At 39.2% G+C, this 15,419-nt stretch overlaps 1 protein-coding gene across 4 annotated transcripts in view; it reads left to right on the top strand.

Moving 5' to 3' along the window:
- LOC140732104 (uncharacterized) overlaps nucleotides 1-15,419 on the top strand; it is a 72,059-nt gene that overhangs the window by 36,499 nt on the left and 20,141 nt on the right. For all 4 annotated transcript variants that reach the window (XM_073054260.1, XM_073054263.1, XM_073054262.1 and 1 more), the window contains 8 exons: nucleotides 938-1,060; nucleotides 2,447-2,516; nucleotides 3,600-3,713; nucleotides 4,352-4,438; nucleotides 4,535-4,648; nucleotides 11,203-11,326; nucleotides 12,898-12,958; nucleotides 13,421-13,486. In XM_073054260.1, the coding sequence (XP_072910361.1) occupies nucleotides 938-1,060; nucleotides 2,447-2,516; nucleotides 3,600-3,713; nucleotides 4,352-4,438; nucleotides 4,535-4,648; nucleotides 11,203-11,326; nucleotides 12,898-12,958; nucleotides 13,421-13,486 (759 nt within the window). The remainder of the gene's footprint in view (nucleotides 1-937; nucleotides 1,061-2,446; nucleotides 2,517-3,599; nucleotides 3,714-4,351; nucleotides 4,439-4,534; nucleotides 4,649-11,202; nucleotides 11,327-12,897; nucleotides 12,959-13,420; nucleotides 13,487-15,419) is intronic.

Below are 15,419 nucleotides of genomic sequence, written 5' to 3'. Positions count from 1 at the left end.
ATGTGGAAAGGATGTTTCCCATGGTGGGAGGGTTTAGGACAAGAGGGCATAGCCTCAGGATAGAGGGGTGCCCTTTCAGATCAGAGATGTGGAGAAGTTTCTTTAGCCAAAGGGTGTTGAATTTGGAACTTGTTGCCACATGCAGCTGAGGAGGCCAGGTCTTTGGGTGCAATTAAGGCAGAGATCGATAGGTTCTTGATTGGACATTGCATCAAAGGTTATGGGGAGAAGGCCAGGAACTGAGGTTGAGGAGGAGGTAGAAAAAAGGATCAGCCATGATTGAATAGCGGAGCAGACCTGATGGGCCAGATGGCCTAATTCTATTCCTGTGTCTTATTGTCTTATGGAAAAACTAATTAGCATAAAGCTAGATGAGTCAATTGGTTTAAGGGAAGTGGCTGCACAGTTAATGGATCATTGGTTGATGTTCTTATTTCAAAACTTGCTGAGTTCTGAAAAAATACCAGTGGATTGAAAAAGGCAGTATCATGAAGGGAGGATCAGAATCGGGTTTAATATCACTGGCATAAAATGTACTGGTATTATAATTTACTTTTTTTTATTATGTATTGCAATGAGAAATGTTTATATAAAATTAAATAAGTGGTGCAAAAAGAAAGCAAAAAAGGATAGTGTGATAAAGGGAAAGCTGTTGTAATTTTGAAGTTTCAAACAGTGTTTAACAAAATGGCACATATGAGACTGGTGCACAAGAAGAAGTGTGTTAGAATTGAAAATTGGTTATCTTGTAGAAGAACTAGTTGGACTAAATAGTGCTTCTTTAGATTGAATGGCTGTAATTAATGTCAGTTCTTGGTCTTTAATTATTCTTGGCTTGTATTAATGCTTTAGAGGAGAAAACCAAGTAAAGGTATTGTAGTTTGCTCATGACACAATGTGCCATTCCAATTTTTAATTAATCATTTTCATGTTTCAGACAAAGACACATCCAGCTGCGTTACAATTTGAAGGAGCAAAGCTAAAGAAGTTAGAATTACATTCAATAATTAAAGAAAAAGCAGGATATATTGAGAAGATTGATGGAAGCGGTAAGGTGAAGGTAAATATATTGTGAAGCCTTTTTACGTATCTAATCGGATCAAATAAGTCTACTTTTCTTTCGAATATCAGAATACCATTACTGCATTGAGTATGGGCTAGCTGGGATTTCCATAGTAAACTACTGGCTGGCTACAGTGTGCTGGTTAGTATGTTCATTTCTTCTGTGATTACACATTATGATGTGAATTTCAGAAATATTTTAGAGGCCAGATTTTGGTTCCCTTTATCTCTTATTATGCCAGCAGACTCACACTGGACTTTTGATTGTCCCTACTTAAGGGCTATAAAGACTCATATTTGACTCTTAAGCTGCCATATCTAATTCAATTCCATTGATATCAATAAGATCATCAACTTGAATGGTAAAAATCATTTGACTAAAAGCACCAATCTTCAGTGAATACTTTCCTGGGTATGAATTTATCACAAAGCAAGCTTCTGATAGCAGAGTAAATAAGTAGTGATTTTTACCAGCTGAATCTTGTGTTCCTCTCCTGAAATCTCTTGACCCAATTGAAATGTTGTTCTTTTTTTATTCAACAGTTTAAGGCTTTCCTGACCCTAACCATTCATTAAGGTCATATGGAAACTAAAATCAAACTTGAATTGTACTTGATACAGAGCAAAGAACAGTATAGCACAGCACAGGTCCTTCAGCCCATAATGTTGTGCCAATATTTTAATGTACACAAGTTAAACTAACCCTTCCTTCCTACAAATTCATCTATTTTCCTACCAACCATGTGACTATCTAAGTGTTTCTTAAATGCCCCTAATGTATCTGCATCTACCACCTCTTGGCAGGGTGTTCAATGCACTCACACTCTCTGTATAAAGAACCTACCTCTGACAATCCCACTATACATTCCTTCAATCACCTTAAAATTATGGCCCCTGGTATTAGCCATTTCCTCGGAAAATGTCTCTGGCTGTCCACTCTATCTATGCCTTTTATCACTATGTACAGCTCTATCAAGTTACCTCTCATCTTCCTTCACTCCAAAGTGAAAAGCCCGATCTCATTCAGCCTATCCTCATAAGAATATTCTCTAATCTAGGCAACACCCTGGTAAATATCCTTTGCAGCCTCTTTGAAGCATGTATATCCTTCCTATAATTAACTTAATCAGGAGATATATGCAATTCTTTTTGTTGGTAGATCAAAATCCATGTACTGGCATTGTGAAACTGTGGTGATTGGTGGCTAAATTAGTTATGAGTTAGATCATTTTTTATAATTTTTGCTTCTTGGACTTTCAGAAGTGAATGTGATTTTTTAACCTTAGCTTGGTTTAGCTCCATTATCGCACCACCTGGCCTGAAGAATACACTTACCGCCACCTTTTTACTAGCTGTTCTAAAATATTGATTGTAAAAATTTCAGGTTGTCCTTGGTGAGATGCCCAGTGAAATTTCTGAAGGAAACCCTGCTACAAAAAGAGTTTCAGATACCTGTAAGTTAATTGATGGTTGTACTTGTCATTTTTTTCAGTAAGAAATGATTTCTCTTATCAGAAATACAGTTGGTTCAATGAATGGAAATACTATGAAGAATTTAATTTAAAATCCTAATAGAAGTGTATCTTTTATGATTTATTGTATAAATTTTTAAAGTTGGCTTTTTGTTCAGATTTGTTGTATCACTAGATTCTTGGACAAATTGAGCCAGATTATGTCAGATGTAAAAAAAACACTAAAATATTAGGTGATACTCATGTATAGGTTGAGCCAAGTTATGCCAACATTTCTTTATAAGTTCTTGGTGAAATCATCTACATATATTGCAAACTCTTCTGAACAAGAGAGTTACAAAGAGGTTATCATGAAGCCAAAAAAAATCCGCAAGAGAAGTCTTAAAATAATTGAGTAATTAGAGAATTAAGTATGGGATCAAAGAACTGAAGTTCTTAATGGAAGAAAATGTATTTTTGAGGCTTTCAGTTTAACAGTCCTTGGAATAAAGGAGACTATTTCAAGTATTCCAGACAGCAAAATAAGGATACCTAGATGTGAGCTGCAAAATTTGATTTAGATAGGATGATGATTTATAAATATTTTAGGAAATATTCGCTGATGGATTTTAATGTTGCAGTCGGGTTTGCAGGCAAATGGGACAAAATACATTGGAGAGACAAAGCAACAGGAAATAGAAAAAAATGGTTGGATATATTGCATTTTATAAATCTGAGTATAGTTTAAAGACCCTAAAAATGAAGAATTAAAATATTTAAGTGGAAAGGTTATCAAATGTTGTATGGAAGTGTGAAAATTAATTTGATGATCATTAGGTTTAAATAAGAGAATAGCTACTCTAAAGCTGTCTAAATTAATTAATGTGAAAGAAAAGTGCAGTATTTAAAATAGAAATTCAGCATCAAATAGGACAAATTTAGAACAATTATTTGAAAGCACTTGTTTTTGGTGTTTGAACATGGGTATGTATTGCTAGATTGAGGTTAGTTGAGGCCAGGATATAAGGAGTGAAGCAGGTTTGGCATTTTCAAAGCTTGTGATCACATGGGCTTTTGCTATTTCAGATGATCAATTGGATTCCAGTTATTCACACCGTGAGAACTTCAGAAATAACTTTGGACAGAATATGAATTTTGCAGATTCAGATTTCTATGAGTCAAGAATAGCACGATCACAAGGTAAGGTGAAGATTTACTTCTCAATATAACCATATAACAATTACAGCACGGAAACAGGCCATCTTGGCCCTTCTAGTCCGTGCTGACGCTTACTGTCACCTAGTCCCACTGACCCACACTCAGCCCATAACCCTCCATTCCTTTTCTGTCCATATACCTATCCAATTTTACTTTAAATGACAATATCGAACCTGCCTCTACCACTTCTACTGGAAGCTCATTCCATACAGCTACCACTCTCTGAGTAAAGAAATTCCCCCTCATGTTACCCTTAAACTTTTGCCCCCTAGCTCTCAAATCATGTCCTCTTGTTTGAATGTCCCCTACTCTTAATGGAAAAAGCCTATCCACGTCAACTCGATCTATCCCCCTCATTATTTTAAATACCTCTATCAAGTCCCCCCTCAACCTTCTACGCTCCAAAGAATAGACCTAACTTGTTCAATCTTTCCCTGTAACTTAAAATAAAATGTATGTTTTTATTTATACATATTTTTAGAATTTTATAATTAACTATTTTTATAGTTTTAGTAATTTATACATCTTTATATCTTTGCACCATACCACTGTGACAAACCTACAAAATCTCACGTCTTTTGTCAGTAATAATAGATCTGATTCTGATTCTATTGCTTCAGATGAACGGTTTGATGCCAAATTTTCACCAAGAAGAAACCGTGGTGATATGGAAATTTCTTACGACACAAGAATGCTATGCTCACAAGGCATGTTTATTAATAATGTTTGAAGATAGCCTTGAAGAAATTTTTTTTACATTGTTTGTTGCAAGTAATTCATTTGATCTGTATTTGGGCTTACAGATGGGCAATTCGAAAGCAGATTTTCAAGGAATGAATACTTTGGAAGTAACTTTGGTCAGCATCTTAACAGGGGAAGTTCCAGTTCCTATGAATCAAGAATGCCATATTCTCAAGGTAGCAAAAAAACCAATTCGGAACTGTTTCCCAATTGACAAGTTGTATAAAATTGATTATGCATAAATGACAGATTGGTATAAGATTTTATTACTGTCTAACCTAATTGACTATGCTGTGAGTGAATCAATTCTAAGTCTCTTTAAACATCCCTATATCTGTTAGCTTGTTCATAAGAGGGAAAATAAATATGGACATTTTTATAAGAAGCACTGAATCTATCACTGAAGTTAGTGTTTTCCTATGATATGAACACTGTTTCAAATGAAAGTCTGTGATGTTTCCTACATAAGCTTGGACTAGCAAATTTATTCTTTGTTTTCATTGTAGCTAACATTTAAGGAATGAATGCCAGAATTACAACTATTACCTATTTTTTATTGCACTTTAACACAAAAGAAAATGTGACCCAGCCAAATTCAAGGTAATACTAGACAACGGGGTGACCCGTTGGGGGCACCCTTTGAGAGAAGGGTAGTGCAGTCTGATGTGACCAGAATAAACATTAAATTTTCCTGAATGCTATTGGTATCACTTTGCTTTGGAAATTGAAGAAGAAAACCTCAGTTTATTAAAGAAGAATGACGCGTAGCAAGGCAAATATAGTTCCTCCTCGTTTAACAAAGGACACTTTTGATGATATAATTTCTGGTTGATCTGCCACCCTTGTGCCTCTTGTTGTCATTCTGGAGGTGTGCACCCCTTTCATCCCCTGTCTTCATCTCTTCTGCTGTTTGTTGTTTGTCTGTGATCCTGGAGATGTGCATTTCTCAGCTCATTTGTCTCTTCCTCTCTCTCCTCCTCCTGTGCCTGTTGTTGTCACTCTGGATTCGTGCATGACTCTCCTGCTCTGTCTCTTCTTCTCTCATCTTTTTTGTCCTGACTCTTTGATCCTGGAGTCGTGCGGCCCTGGCCTCATCCGATTCTTATTCTCTCCCTCTCCTTGCCGCTTCCCAACGACATTTGGCGTCATCTCTTGACCATAATGTCCCCCTTCTCTTTCCATGCGGCATAATTAGGCTGACCATATTTTTTTTTACCCTAATGCTGGATAGAAGATACGAAACAGTAACACCAGGATGCTGATTATTCTTGATGATGTGGTTGGCGCTCTCCTAAATGGACGTGATATAGTCACCGCTGTCCTTTGACTGCAGCAAAGGGTTTGATAGGTGTCTCGAAGTACGTTATTACAATTAGATATAATTATCTCTTATTGATGGGTGGCAGTTAGATCTGTGCCAATCCTGCACGTGCTGATGGTGATTAGCAGAATGTGACCACTTGAAATAGAGCTACCCTGCCCTTTTGCTCCGGTTGGTGTCACTGCTGTGAGCATTATGGGTCGCTTCTGAGGCTGGCCATGCGTATGCGTCGTGTGGCATCGCGGTTTCCAACATGGTTGACATCGGCTCTCGGGTGAAAGCAGGGCTGTTGATTTTGGCCAGTGAGCAATTTTATACCAATATATAACCCTGAACTTTGCCTGCATTCTGCAAGTTAGCGCATTTTAAGTCTATTTAGCCAAAAATAGTGTTGCTGTATTGCACTGTTTGCGCTAATCGGAGGTCACAAACAGAGCATGAGAATTTTAGTAGTATATAGATTAATGCAGAGATGTTGTACAATATCTTTAGACAAAATAGTAAATCTGGGGGTTGAGAGCACCTTGGGTTTCAACAAAAAAAATGGGCAAAGGAATTGATATAGAGAACATAAATGGAATATAGAAGTAAATGGATGCCTCTATTCTGTGGCAGTGTCCTCTGGTCTTAGACGCACATCCTCTCTATCAAGGCCTTTCAACATTCGATAGGTTTCAATAAGATCCTCCGCCCTCCCCCCCCCCCCACCATTCTTCTGATTTCCAGTGATCACAGGCCAAGAGCCATCAAATACTCCTCATATGATAAACAGATCTATCCCAGAATCATTTTCATGAACTTCCTTTGTATCCTCTCCAACGTTGGCACATCCTTTCTAAAATAAAGGGCCCAGAACTGCTCACAATACTCCAAGGGAGGCCTGACCATTGACTTATAAAGCCTCAGCATTATATCCTTGCTTTTACATTCTAGTCCTCTCAAAATGAATGCTAACACCGCATTTGCTTTCTTCACCACCTGCAAATTAACCTTTAGGGAATCCTGCACGAGGATTCCCAAATCCCTTTGCACCTCAGATTTTTGTATTTTCTCTCCATTAGAAAATAGTCTGCACTTTTATTTTTTCTACCAAAGTGCATGCACTTCCTGACACCGTATTCCATCTGCCACTCCCCCCAATCTTTGTATCATCTGCAAACTTGGCCACAAAGCCATCAATTCCATCATCCAAATTGTTGATGTATATTGTGAAAAGAAGCAGCCCCAACACAGACCCCTGTGGAACACCACTAGTCACCGGCAACCAACCTATAAAGTCTCCCTTTATTCCCACTCTTTGCCTCCTGCCAATCAGCCAATTTTCTGTGCATGCCAGTATTTTCTCTGTAATACTATGGGTGCTTAACAAGTTAAGCACTTTGTCAAAGACTTTCTGAAAATCCAAGTACACAACATTCACTGATTCTCTTTTGTCTATCCTGCTCGTTATTTTTTCAAAGAATTCTAACAGATTTTTCAGACAAGGTTTTCCCTTACGGAAACCATACTGACTTTTGCCTATTTTATCATCTGCCTCCATGTGCCACATTCTTAACTATCGATTCCAACATCTTCTCATCCACTGAGGTAAGAGCAACTGGCCTATAATATCCTTCCTTTGAAGAGTAGAGTGACATTTGCAATTTTCCATTCCTCCGGAACTAGGCCAAAATCTAGTGATTCTTGAAAGGTCGTTACTAATGCCTCCACAATCTCTTCAGTCACCTCTTTCAGAACCCTGGGGCCTAGACCATCTGGTCCAGGTGATCTATCTACTTTCAGACCTTTGTTTCCCAAGCATTTTTTCCTTAGGGTCACTTCTGCCCTGACTACTAGTGTCTTCCGTAGTGAAGACTGATGAAAAACACTGTTTGTCTACTACTTCTTTGTCCCCCATCACTACCTCTCCAGCATTGTTTTTCAACAGTCCAAAACTTTTGGTGTCCTCTTTAATATTATTGGCTAGCTTACTTTGGTATTCCATCTTTACCTTAGTGGCATTTTTAGTTGCCTTCTTTTGGTTTTTAAAAGTTTACCAATCCTCTAACTTCCTACTAACTTTTGCTCTATTATACATCCTCTCTTCTGCTTCTACGTTAGCTTCGACTTCCTTTGTCAGCCATAGTTGCCTCATGCCCCCTTCCAGTCAACTTTGGCCAGCTCCTCTCTCATGCCTTTGTAATTCAACTTTAGCTTCTCCCTTTCAAATTGCAAGGTGAATTCTATCATATTATGATCACTGTCCCCTAAGGGTTCCTTTACGTTAAGCTCTAATCAATTCCAGTTTATTGCACAACACCGAATTCAAAATAGCTGATCCCTTAATAGGCTCAACCATGAGCTGCTCTAAAAAGCCATCTTGTGGGCAAGAAAGTGGCAAATGAAATGCCATGTTGGAAAATGCATGGTCATGCACTTTGGTGGTAGAAATAAATGTGTAGACTTTTCTAAACAGGAAGAAAATCCAAAACTCTGAGATGCAGATCACCCTAAAGGTTAACTTGCAGGTTGAGTCAGTGGTGAGGAAGGCAAGTGCAATGTTAACATTCATTTCAAGAGGTCTTGAATACAAGAGCAGGGATGTGATGCTGAGGCTTTATAAGGCATTGGAGAGGTCACACCTTGAGAATTGTGAACAGTTTTGGGTTCCTCATCTGAGAAAAGATGTGCTGTTATTGGAGAGGGTCCAGATGCAGTTCACAAGGATGATTCTGGGAATGAAAAGTTTATCATATGAGGAATGTTTGATGTACTCGCTGGAATTTAGAAAGATGAGGGGGGCTCTCATTGAAACATTTTGAATGTTAAAAGGCCCAGAGAGAGTAGATGTGGAAAGGATGTTTCCCATGGTGGGGGAAGTCTAGGACAAGATGGCGCAGCCTCAGGGTAGAGGGGCATCCATTTCAAACAGATGCAGAGAAATTTCTTTAGCCAGAAGGAGGTGAATTTGTGACCACAGGCAGCTATGGGGGCCAGGTCATTGGGTGTATTTAAGGCAGAGGTTGATAGGTTCTAGATTGGACACAGCATTAACGATTATGAGGAGAAGGCCAGGGAATGGGGTTGAGGAGAGGAAAAAGGATCAGCCAGAATTAAATAACAGAGCAGACTCGATGGGCCAAATGGGCTAATTCTGCTCCTATCACTTAATGGTCTTATGGTATATTCTACAAATTCCCCCTCTTGGGATCCAGCACAAAACTAATTTTACCAATCTACCTGCACCTTGAAATCCCCCATTACTATTGTAACATTGTCCTTTTGACAATGCATTTTCTATCTCATGCTGTAATCTGTGCTATTGCTTGGAGGTTTGTATATTACTCCCATCAGGGTCTTTTTACCCTTGCAGTTTGTTAACTCAATCCACAACAATTCTGCACCTTCTGATCCTCTTTCTAAAGATTTGATTTCACTTTTAACCAGCACAGCCACACCACTCCCTCTGCCTACCTGCCTGTCCTTTCAAAACAACGTGTACTTTTGGATGTTAAGTTCTCAACTATAAACTTCTTTCAGCCATGATTCCGTGATGCCCACAACGTCATACATGACAGTCTGTAGCTGTTCTACAAATTTATCTACCTTATTTTGTATACTGCATGCATTCAAATATACAACCTTTAGTCCTGTTTTCATCACCCTTTTCTATTTTTGTCCCCCTTTTACATTGCAACTCACCCTGTTAACTGCAATTTTGCCCCATTTTCATCCTGTTCCTGCTTGCCGTCTCACTACACACTGCCTGTGTTTGTAAACCAACTATCCCATGCTCAGCCCTACAACCCCCTGGTGCCAGATTAGTTTTGATTCTCTGGAACAACTGTAGTAAACCTGCCCACAGAGATATTGATCCCTCTTTAGTTCAGGTGTAACCCATCTGTTTTGTATGGGTTGGACCTTCCCCAAAAAAGATCCTAATGTTCCAGAAGTCTGAACTCCTGCCCCCGGACCAATTCCTCTGCCATGCATTCATCTGCCAAACAATCCTATTCTTACCCTCATTGGCACGTGGCACAAGAAACGATCTAGGGATTACTACCATTGAGGTCCTGCTTTTCAGCTTTCTACCTACCTCCTTAAAATCTCTCTCTGGACCTCCTCACCTTTCCTTCCTATGTCATTGGTGTCAATATGTGGCAAGACTTCTGACTGCTCTTCCTCCCCCTTTTGAATGCTGTGGACCCGATCTGAGATGTCCCTAGCCTTGGCACCTCAGAGGCAACAAACCATCCTGCTCTCTTATCTCATTCAGAGAATCTCGTCTCTATTCCTTGAACTATGGAATCTACTATCACTACTGCTGTCCTCTTCCCTTCTTTCTCTTCTGAATCGCAGCATCAGACTCTGTGCCAGGGATCTGGTCGCTGTGTCATCCCCCGGTAGGTCATCCCCCTCAGTAGTATCCAATACAGTATACTTATTATTGAGGGTAACTCTACTGGCTGCACATTTGCCTTTCTTCTCCTGACAGTCTCCAGTAACCAGGCTCCAATAAACCTAGGAGTGACTAGCTCCTAACTCTCACTTCCTCAGTATGAGCTGAAGATCATTGAGCTGCAGCTTGGTGCACCTGATGTGGTTACCAGGTCTCCCAGAGTTCCCACGTCTCACACAAAAAAACACAACACAGCCCTTGGAGCCATTCTCACTGTGCTAACTGTGCCCTAACAGAGGAGGACTGAAGAATAAGGAAGAAGAAATTTATCAGATACTTCCCTTGCTGAAGCCTGATGAGTCAAAGCCACTCTAACACTGGCCCATTCACAATTGCTGCTCCATCAAAGGCCTTTTTGCTATATGCATGTATTTGGCAAAGCCAACATTTGATTCCATTTCTAATCTCTATTGTGGTGATGGTGGTGAGCCATCTTCTTGTATAAATCCACCAAAGTTGCAGATTTATCGATCGTCAAGCATTACATTAGCCATTTGTTGAGAAATGGATGCTGTTGAAAGTAATGTAGATGTCCATGTGCACAGATTACTAAAAGCCAGTGTTTAGGTGCAGCAAACAATTGGGAAGCATATAGCATGTTGGCCTTCATGACATGATGATTTGAGATCACCAGAGTATTGCATGAAGTTTTGCTACAGGGTTAGTGCAGCAAAGGTATACTAAATTTGGCTGACATATCAGGATAGATCAAGCAGACTACTTGTTTGCATTTACAAAAAAACTTTGCTGAATCCTTAAATAGTCTGATCATTGCTTGTCCAAGAAATCACTTGTGCTGGTGTAATTTTTTTTTAAATGTTAAATTTATCCAGTGTTTTGTAGAATGCTTGTCCAGCATTCTCTGCTACAAGTTATTTTTCTTGCCTTTTTCCTTCACATGTAATGTGTAGAAAATACTTGACTTGCTATGGACCCAATAAATTGAGTTCCTTTTGCATTATTCATTGAAGATTTCAGATCATCTGGAGACATTTTGCAAGACAATTGGAGAAAAGCTGAAATGCTAGACATGGATTGGAGCTCCAACAATATACCAGACTCTGGAGATGTGTACAGAAGAAGAGAGCCAATGAGGTAATTGAAGATTATGAAGAATATGAAAAATTCTGTTGAGAATAACATTATTTGAGTAATTACTGTCTAATTTGAGTGGTAATGTATTATTGAAGTACTACAGTGACTTACCTGACTGCTACTACCACTTGAACCTCTCTTCCTGCATCACTTCTCTGTCTTTTTTGTTACGAACCCCGTAACTGGGTCACTTACTAGCAAAGATGGAGACGTCTGTTGAAGTCTGATGATACTATTTTTAACAGTATTTATTAGTAAAAATACACAAAAATAATATCAATGCAAATATACAGATAATATACGTCGTCAATACTAAATCTAAAAGTGCGGGTATAATAATAATCAATAAGAAATAAGCTGTATCGTTGTCTAGGGGATAATGAATTGTCCAATGGAAATATACAGTTCACTGCAGTCCACAAACTGCCGTCTTTTGGTTGTCGCTGTGTTGCACTTTGTTGGAGAGAGAGAGAAATAGGAATAGAATGGGAACAGTTACCGCTACGGGTTCTCCAACCTTTATGATTTTGATCCGTTAGGTGTCTCTTTGTCGTGGCCGTTCACTTGTGGCCGCTCCTTTAGCTAAACCGTTCTTCCATGGTGAGCTCGCCACCCCAGGCAAAGGGAGGACACACATGAGCCCCCACCGGCTTTTGCTATAAAACGCTGTCACAGGATTTCTAGCGTTTCTCTTGGTGCATCTAAAGGGGTTGTTCCCCAGACCCCTCTTTTATCCTTACTCATGGGGTCTCAGATGTCAATCAGGTTGGGATGATGCAATCCCTCAACCAGACCACTCTGGTTGTCCCCTGAGGCGTTTCAATGAATACTATATAGTACAGTACTCAATACACAATACTGTCTCCAAGAGACAATGGCCGTTATCAGTGGTTCTGTTCCGCTGAGGCCAGGACACATTCCAAACCTTGTGGATTCTCTCTCATTTCCTGGGTCCCAGACCCGAATTAATAGCGATCTTGCAATTCTCAAAAAGGAGGGGGCGACTTTGTACTCTTCGGCCCCTCAGAGTTGCTTCACATTCGTAACATTTTAAATCCACACTCCTAATCAAAATTCTAAAAGCTTCAAAAGTTGGAAACTGCAATAAACACCCAGCATCAGACACTAACTGTGGAAAGGAAAACAGAGTTAATAATTTAGGATGACATCTCCAGCTTATCCCTACAACAACCCTAATCTCATTCCAAAGAGATGTTCCCTTTGCCTTTACCATCCATCATATATCCTCTTTGCAATATTAACCTGCTATTCTCCATTTTCAATGAAAGTTCTTCAACCTGCAGTATTAACTCGGTTTCTCTTTCCTCAAATGTTGCTTGACTAATGAGTATTTCTGGAGTTTTCTCTTTGCATCTCTTGACATCACCGTGGGTGGTCTATATACTAAAGATACTTTACAAGTTTATATATTTTTAATTTATTTTTAATGCAGGTGCTCTGTAGTGTGGTAGATATCTATTTAGTTGATTCATATAGTAAATTATCTTTTACAGTGTGTTTGTTTTAATCTTAGTCAAGCCAATGAAGTATAATTTTTGTTTCCTCCCTAGGGACTTTGAGAATGATTATATCAAAGGATCTGGTGCTGATGAACGATGGATGCAGAGAGAGGCAAGTTGTGGCTGATTGTGTCAAGTGGCTCCTTGCTATGGGTTATGCAAATAGAGAAAAGATTTTGGTTACACAGTTGCACCTTGTGATCGCAGAACTACATTTCATAAGTTTCAGTGCATTTAGTGGAAGTAGTAGCTATGGGATATTAGGCAGCTTCTTTCTGAATCATGGCAGGAAATATATGCACTGCCCAATCTTTTAACTTATTTAGAATATTGATAACCCTCTGACATTTGATTTAGGTTGCTGTTCATTGTCTTAAGTGCATGATTTTCCTAACCTATATCCAGTGTTGTGCTATTATCCAGTGTTATCCAAAGTACCAGCATTGTGCTATTTTGTAAGTGAGCTTGTTCTAGTCAAAGAGATATATTTCTAAAGATCAGCTTAAAGAGTTTGTAAATTTGCTTTATGTAGTTCCTTGCATCAGCCTTCTTTAGTTTTTCTTGTATGTTTCAGTTCGAAGCACATGAGCCAGTTACTTCCAAAACTGCCTTTGCAAGTGAGGAACTCTTTGAGTGTTTGGTGAGTAGAATTGTTTTCTGTTCTAAATCTGTAAAAGGATGTTAAATAGTGCCATAAATTTTGTTAACGTCATGAGGGGATTTCAATGTATAGGTAGATTGGGAAAATCAGGTTGGTTTTCCAAGAGAAAGAATGTGTAGAAAGCTTGTGAAATAGATTTATTTATTTGTTTGTTTAGAGATACAACAAGGAATATTTTCTCCTGGCCCTTCAAGGTACGCAGCTAGCAGCCCATAGGTTTAACCCTAGCCTAATCAAGGGACAATTTACAATTACCAATTAACTCACTAGTTCTACACATCTTTGGAATGTGGGAAGAAACCAAAGAACCCCAAGGAAAACAATGCATTCATAGCGAGGGCATCAGAATTCAACGCCAGTGCTCTGAGCTGAAATGGCATTGTGCTAACTACTACACTACTGTTGCATTTTTATAGCAGTTTGTGATTGAGCCTGTAATGTATTATGTGAGTATTCATAGGTCAGAGTGCGTATGACGTCAGAACGCGGGGGTTTTGTAAAATGGAAGTCTGGTGAATAAACGTGTGTGTTTAATACTGCGGTGTCCGAGTCACATTAACGCTACAGAGCCCACTGGGGAAAAAGCAATTCTAGATTTGGTGTTGTACAATGAAGCAGATTTGATTAAGGAGCTTATGGTAAAGGAACCCTTATGCAGTGATCATAATATAATAGAATTCACCCTGCAGTTTTAGAGGGAGCAGCTACAGTCTGATGTTAGGTAAAGGGAACTGTAGAGGCATGAGAGATGATCTGGCCGAAGTTGAGTGGAAGGACACCCTGGCACGGATGATGGCAGAACAACAATGGATGGAATTTCTGGGAGCATGTCTCCCAAAGAGGGAGAAATATTCTAAAGAGAGGAACCATAGCTAACAAAAAAAGCATAAAAGCAAAAAGAGGACATATTATAGTAAAAATAAGTGTGAGGCTAGAGGACTGGAAAAAAACAGAAGGCAACTAAAAAAGCAATAAGGAGTGAAAAAGTAAAATACGAAGGTAAGGTGCCCAATAATATAAATTAAGTTACCAAAAGTAACTTCAAATATATAAAGAGTAAAAGAGAGGCGAGGGTGAACTGGAAAATGATGCAGGAGAGGAAGTAATGGGGTCGAAGAAATTCAAAGGTTGGGGCCGGAAATAAGTGTAGTTGCTTTTACTAAGAAGGTAGATAACATCAGCAGGACCAAATGGACTAGACCTCAGATTTCTGAAAGAGGTAGCAGTAGAGAGTGTGGAGGCATTAGTAGTGATCTTTCAAGAATCACAAGATCCTGGACTGGTTCCACAGAACTGGAAAATTGCAAATGTCACTCCACACTTTAAGAAGGGAAGGAGGCAAAGAAAGGAAATTATAGGCCAGTTAGCCTGACTTCAGTGGTTAAGGTTTGAATCCATTATTAACAATGAGGTTTCAGGGTACTTGGAGGCACATGAAAAAATGGGCCAAAGTTGTTTCCTAAAGGGTAAATCTTGCCTGACAAATCTGTAATATTCTTTAAGGAAATAACAGGCAGAATAGACAAAGGAGAGTTATTGGATGTTGTTTTCTTAGATTTTCAGAAAGCCTTTGACAAGGTGCTGCTTATGCGGCTGCTGAACAAGATAAGAGTTCATGGTATTAAGGAGAGGTGCTAGCATAGATAGCAGATTGGCTGACTGGCAGGATGCAAAGAGTGGGAATAAAGGGGAAACACGAGGAAATCTACAGGTGCTAGAAATTCAAACAACACACACAAAATGCTGGTGGAACACAGCAGGCCAGGCAGCATCTATAGGGAGAAGCACTGTCGACGTTTCGGCTCGAGACCCTTCGTCAGGACTAACTGAAAGGAAAGATACTAAGAGAATTGAAAGTAGGAGGGGAAGGGGGAAATGCGAAATGATAGGAGAAGACCGGAGGTGGGATGAA

This window comes from Hemitrygon akajei, chromosome 8 (genome assembly GCF_048418815.1).
Source record: "Hemitrygon akajei chromosome 8, sHemAka1.3, whole genome shotgun sequence".
In the NCBI taxonomy this organism is placed as follows: Eukaryota; Metazoa; Chordata; class Chondrichthyes; order Myliobatiformes; family Dasyatidae; genus Hemitrygon; species Hemitrygon akajei.
The sequence above is the reverse complement of the archived record's forward strand: the minus strand, read 5'-3'. Positions and strand labels throughout refer to the sequence as shown.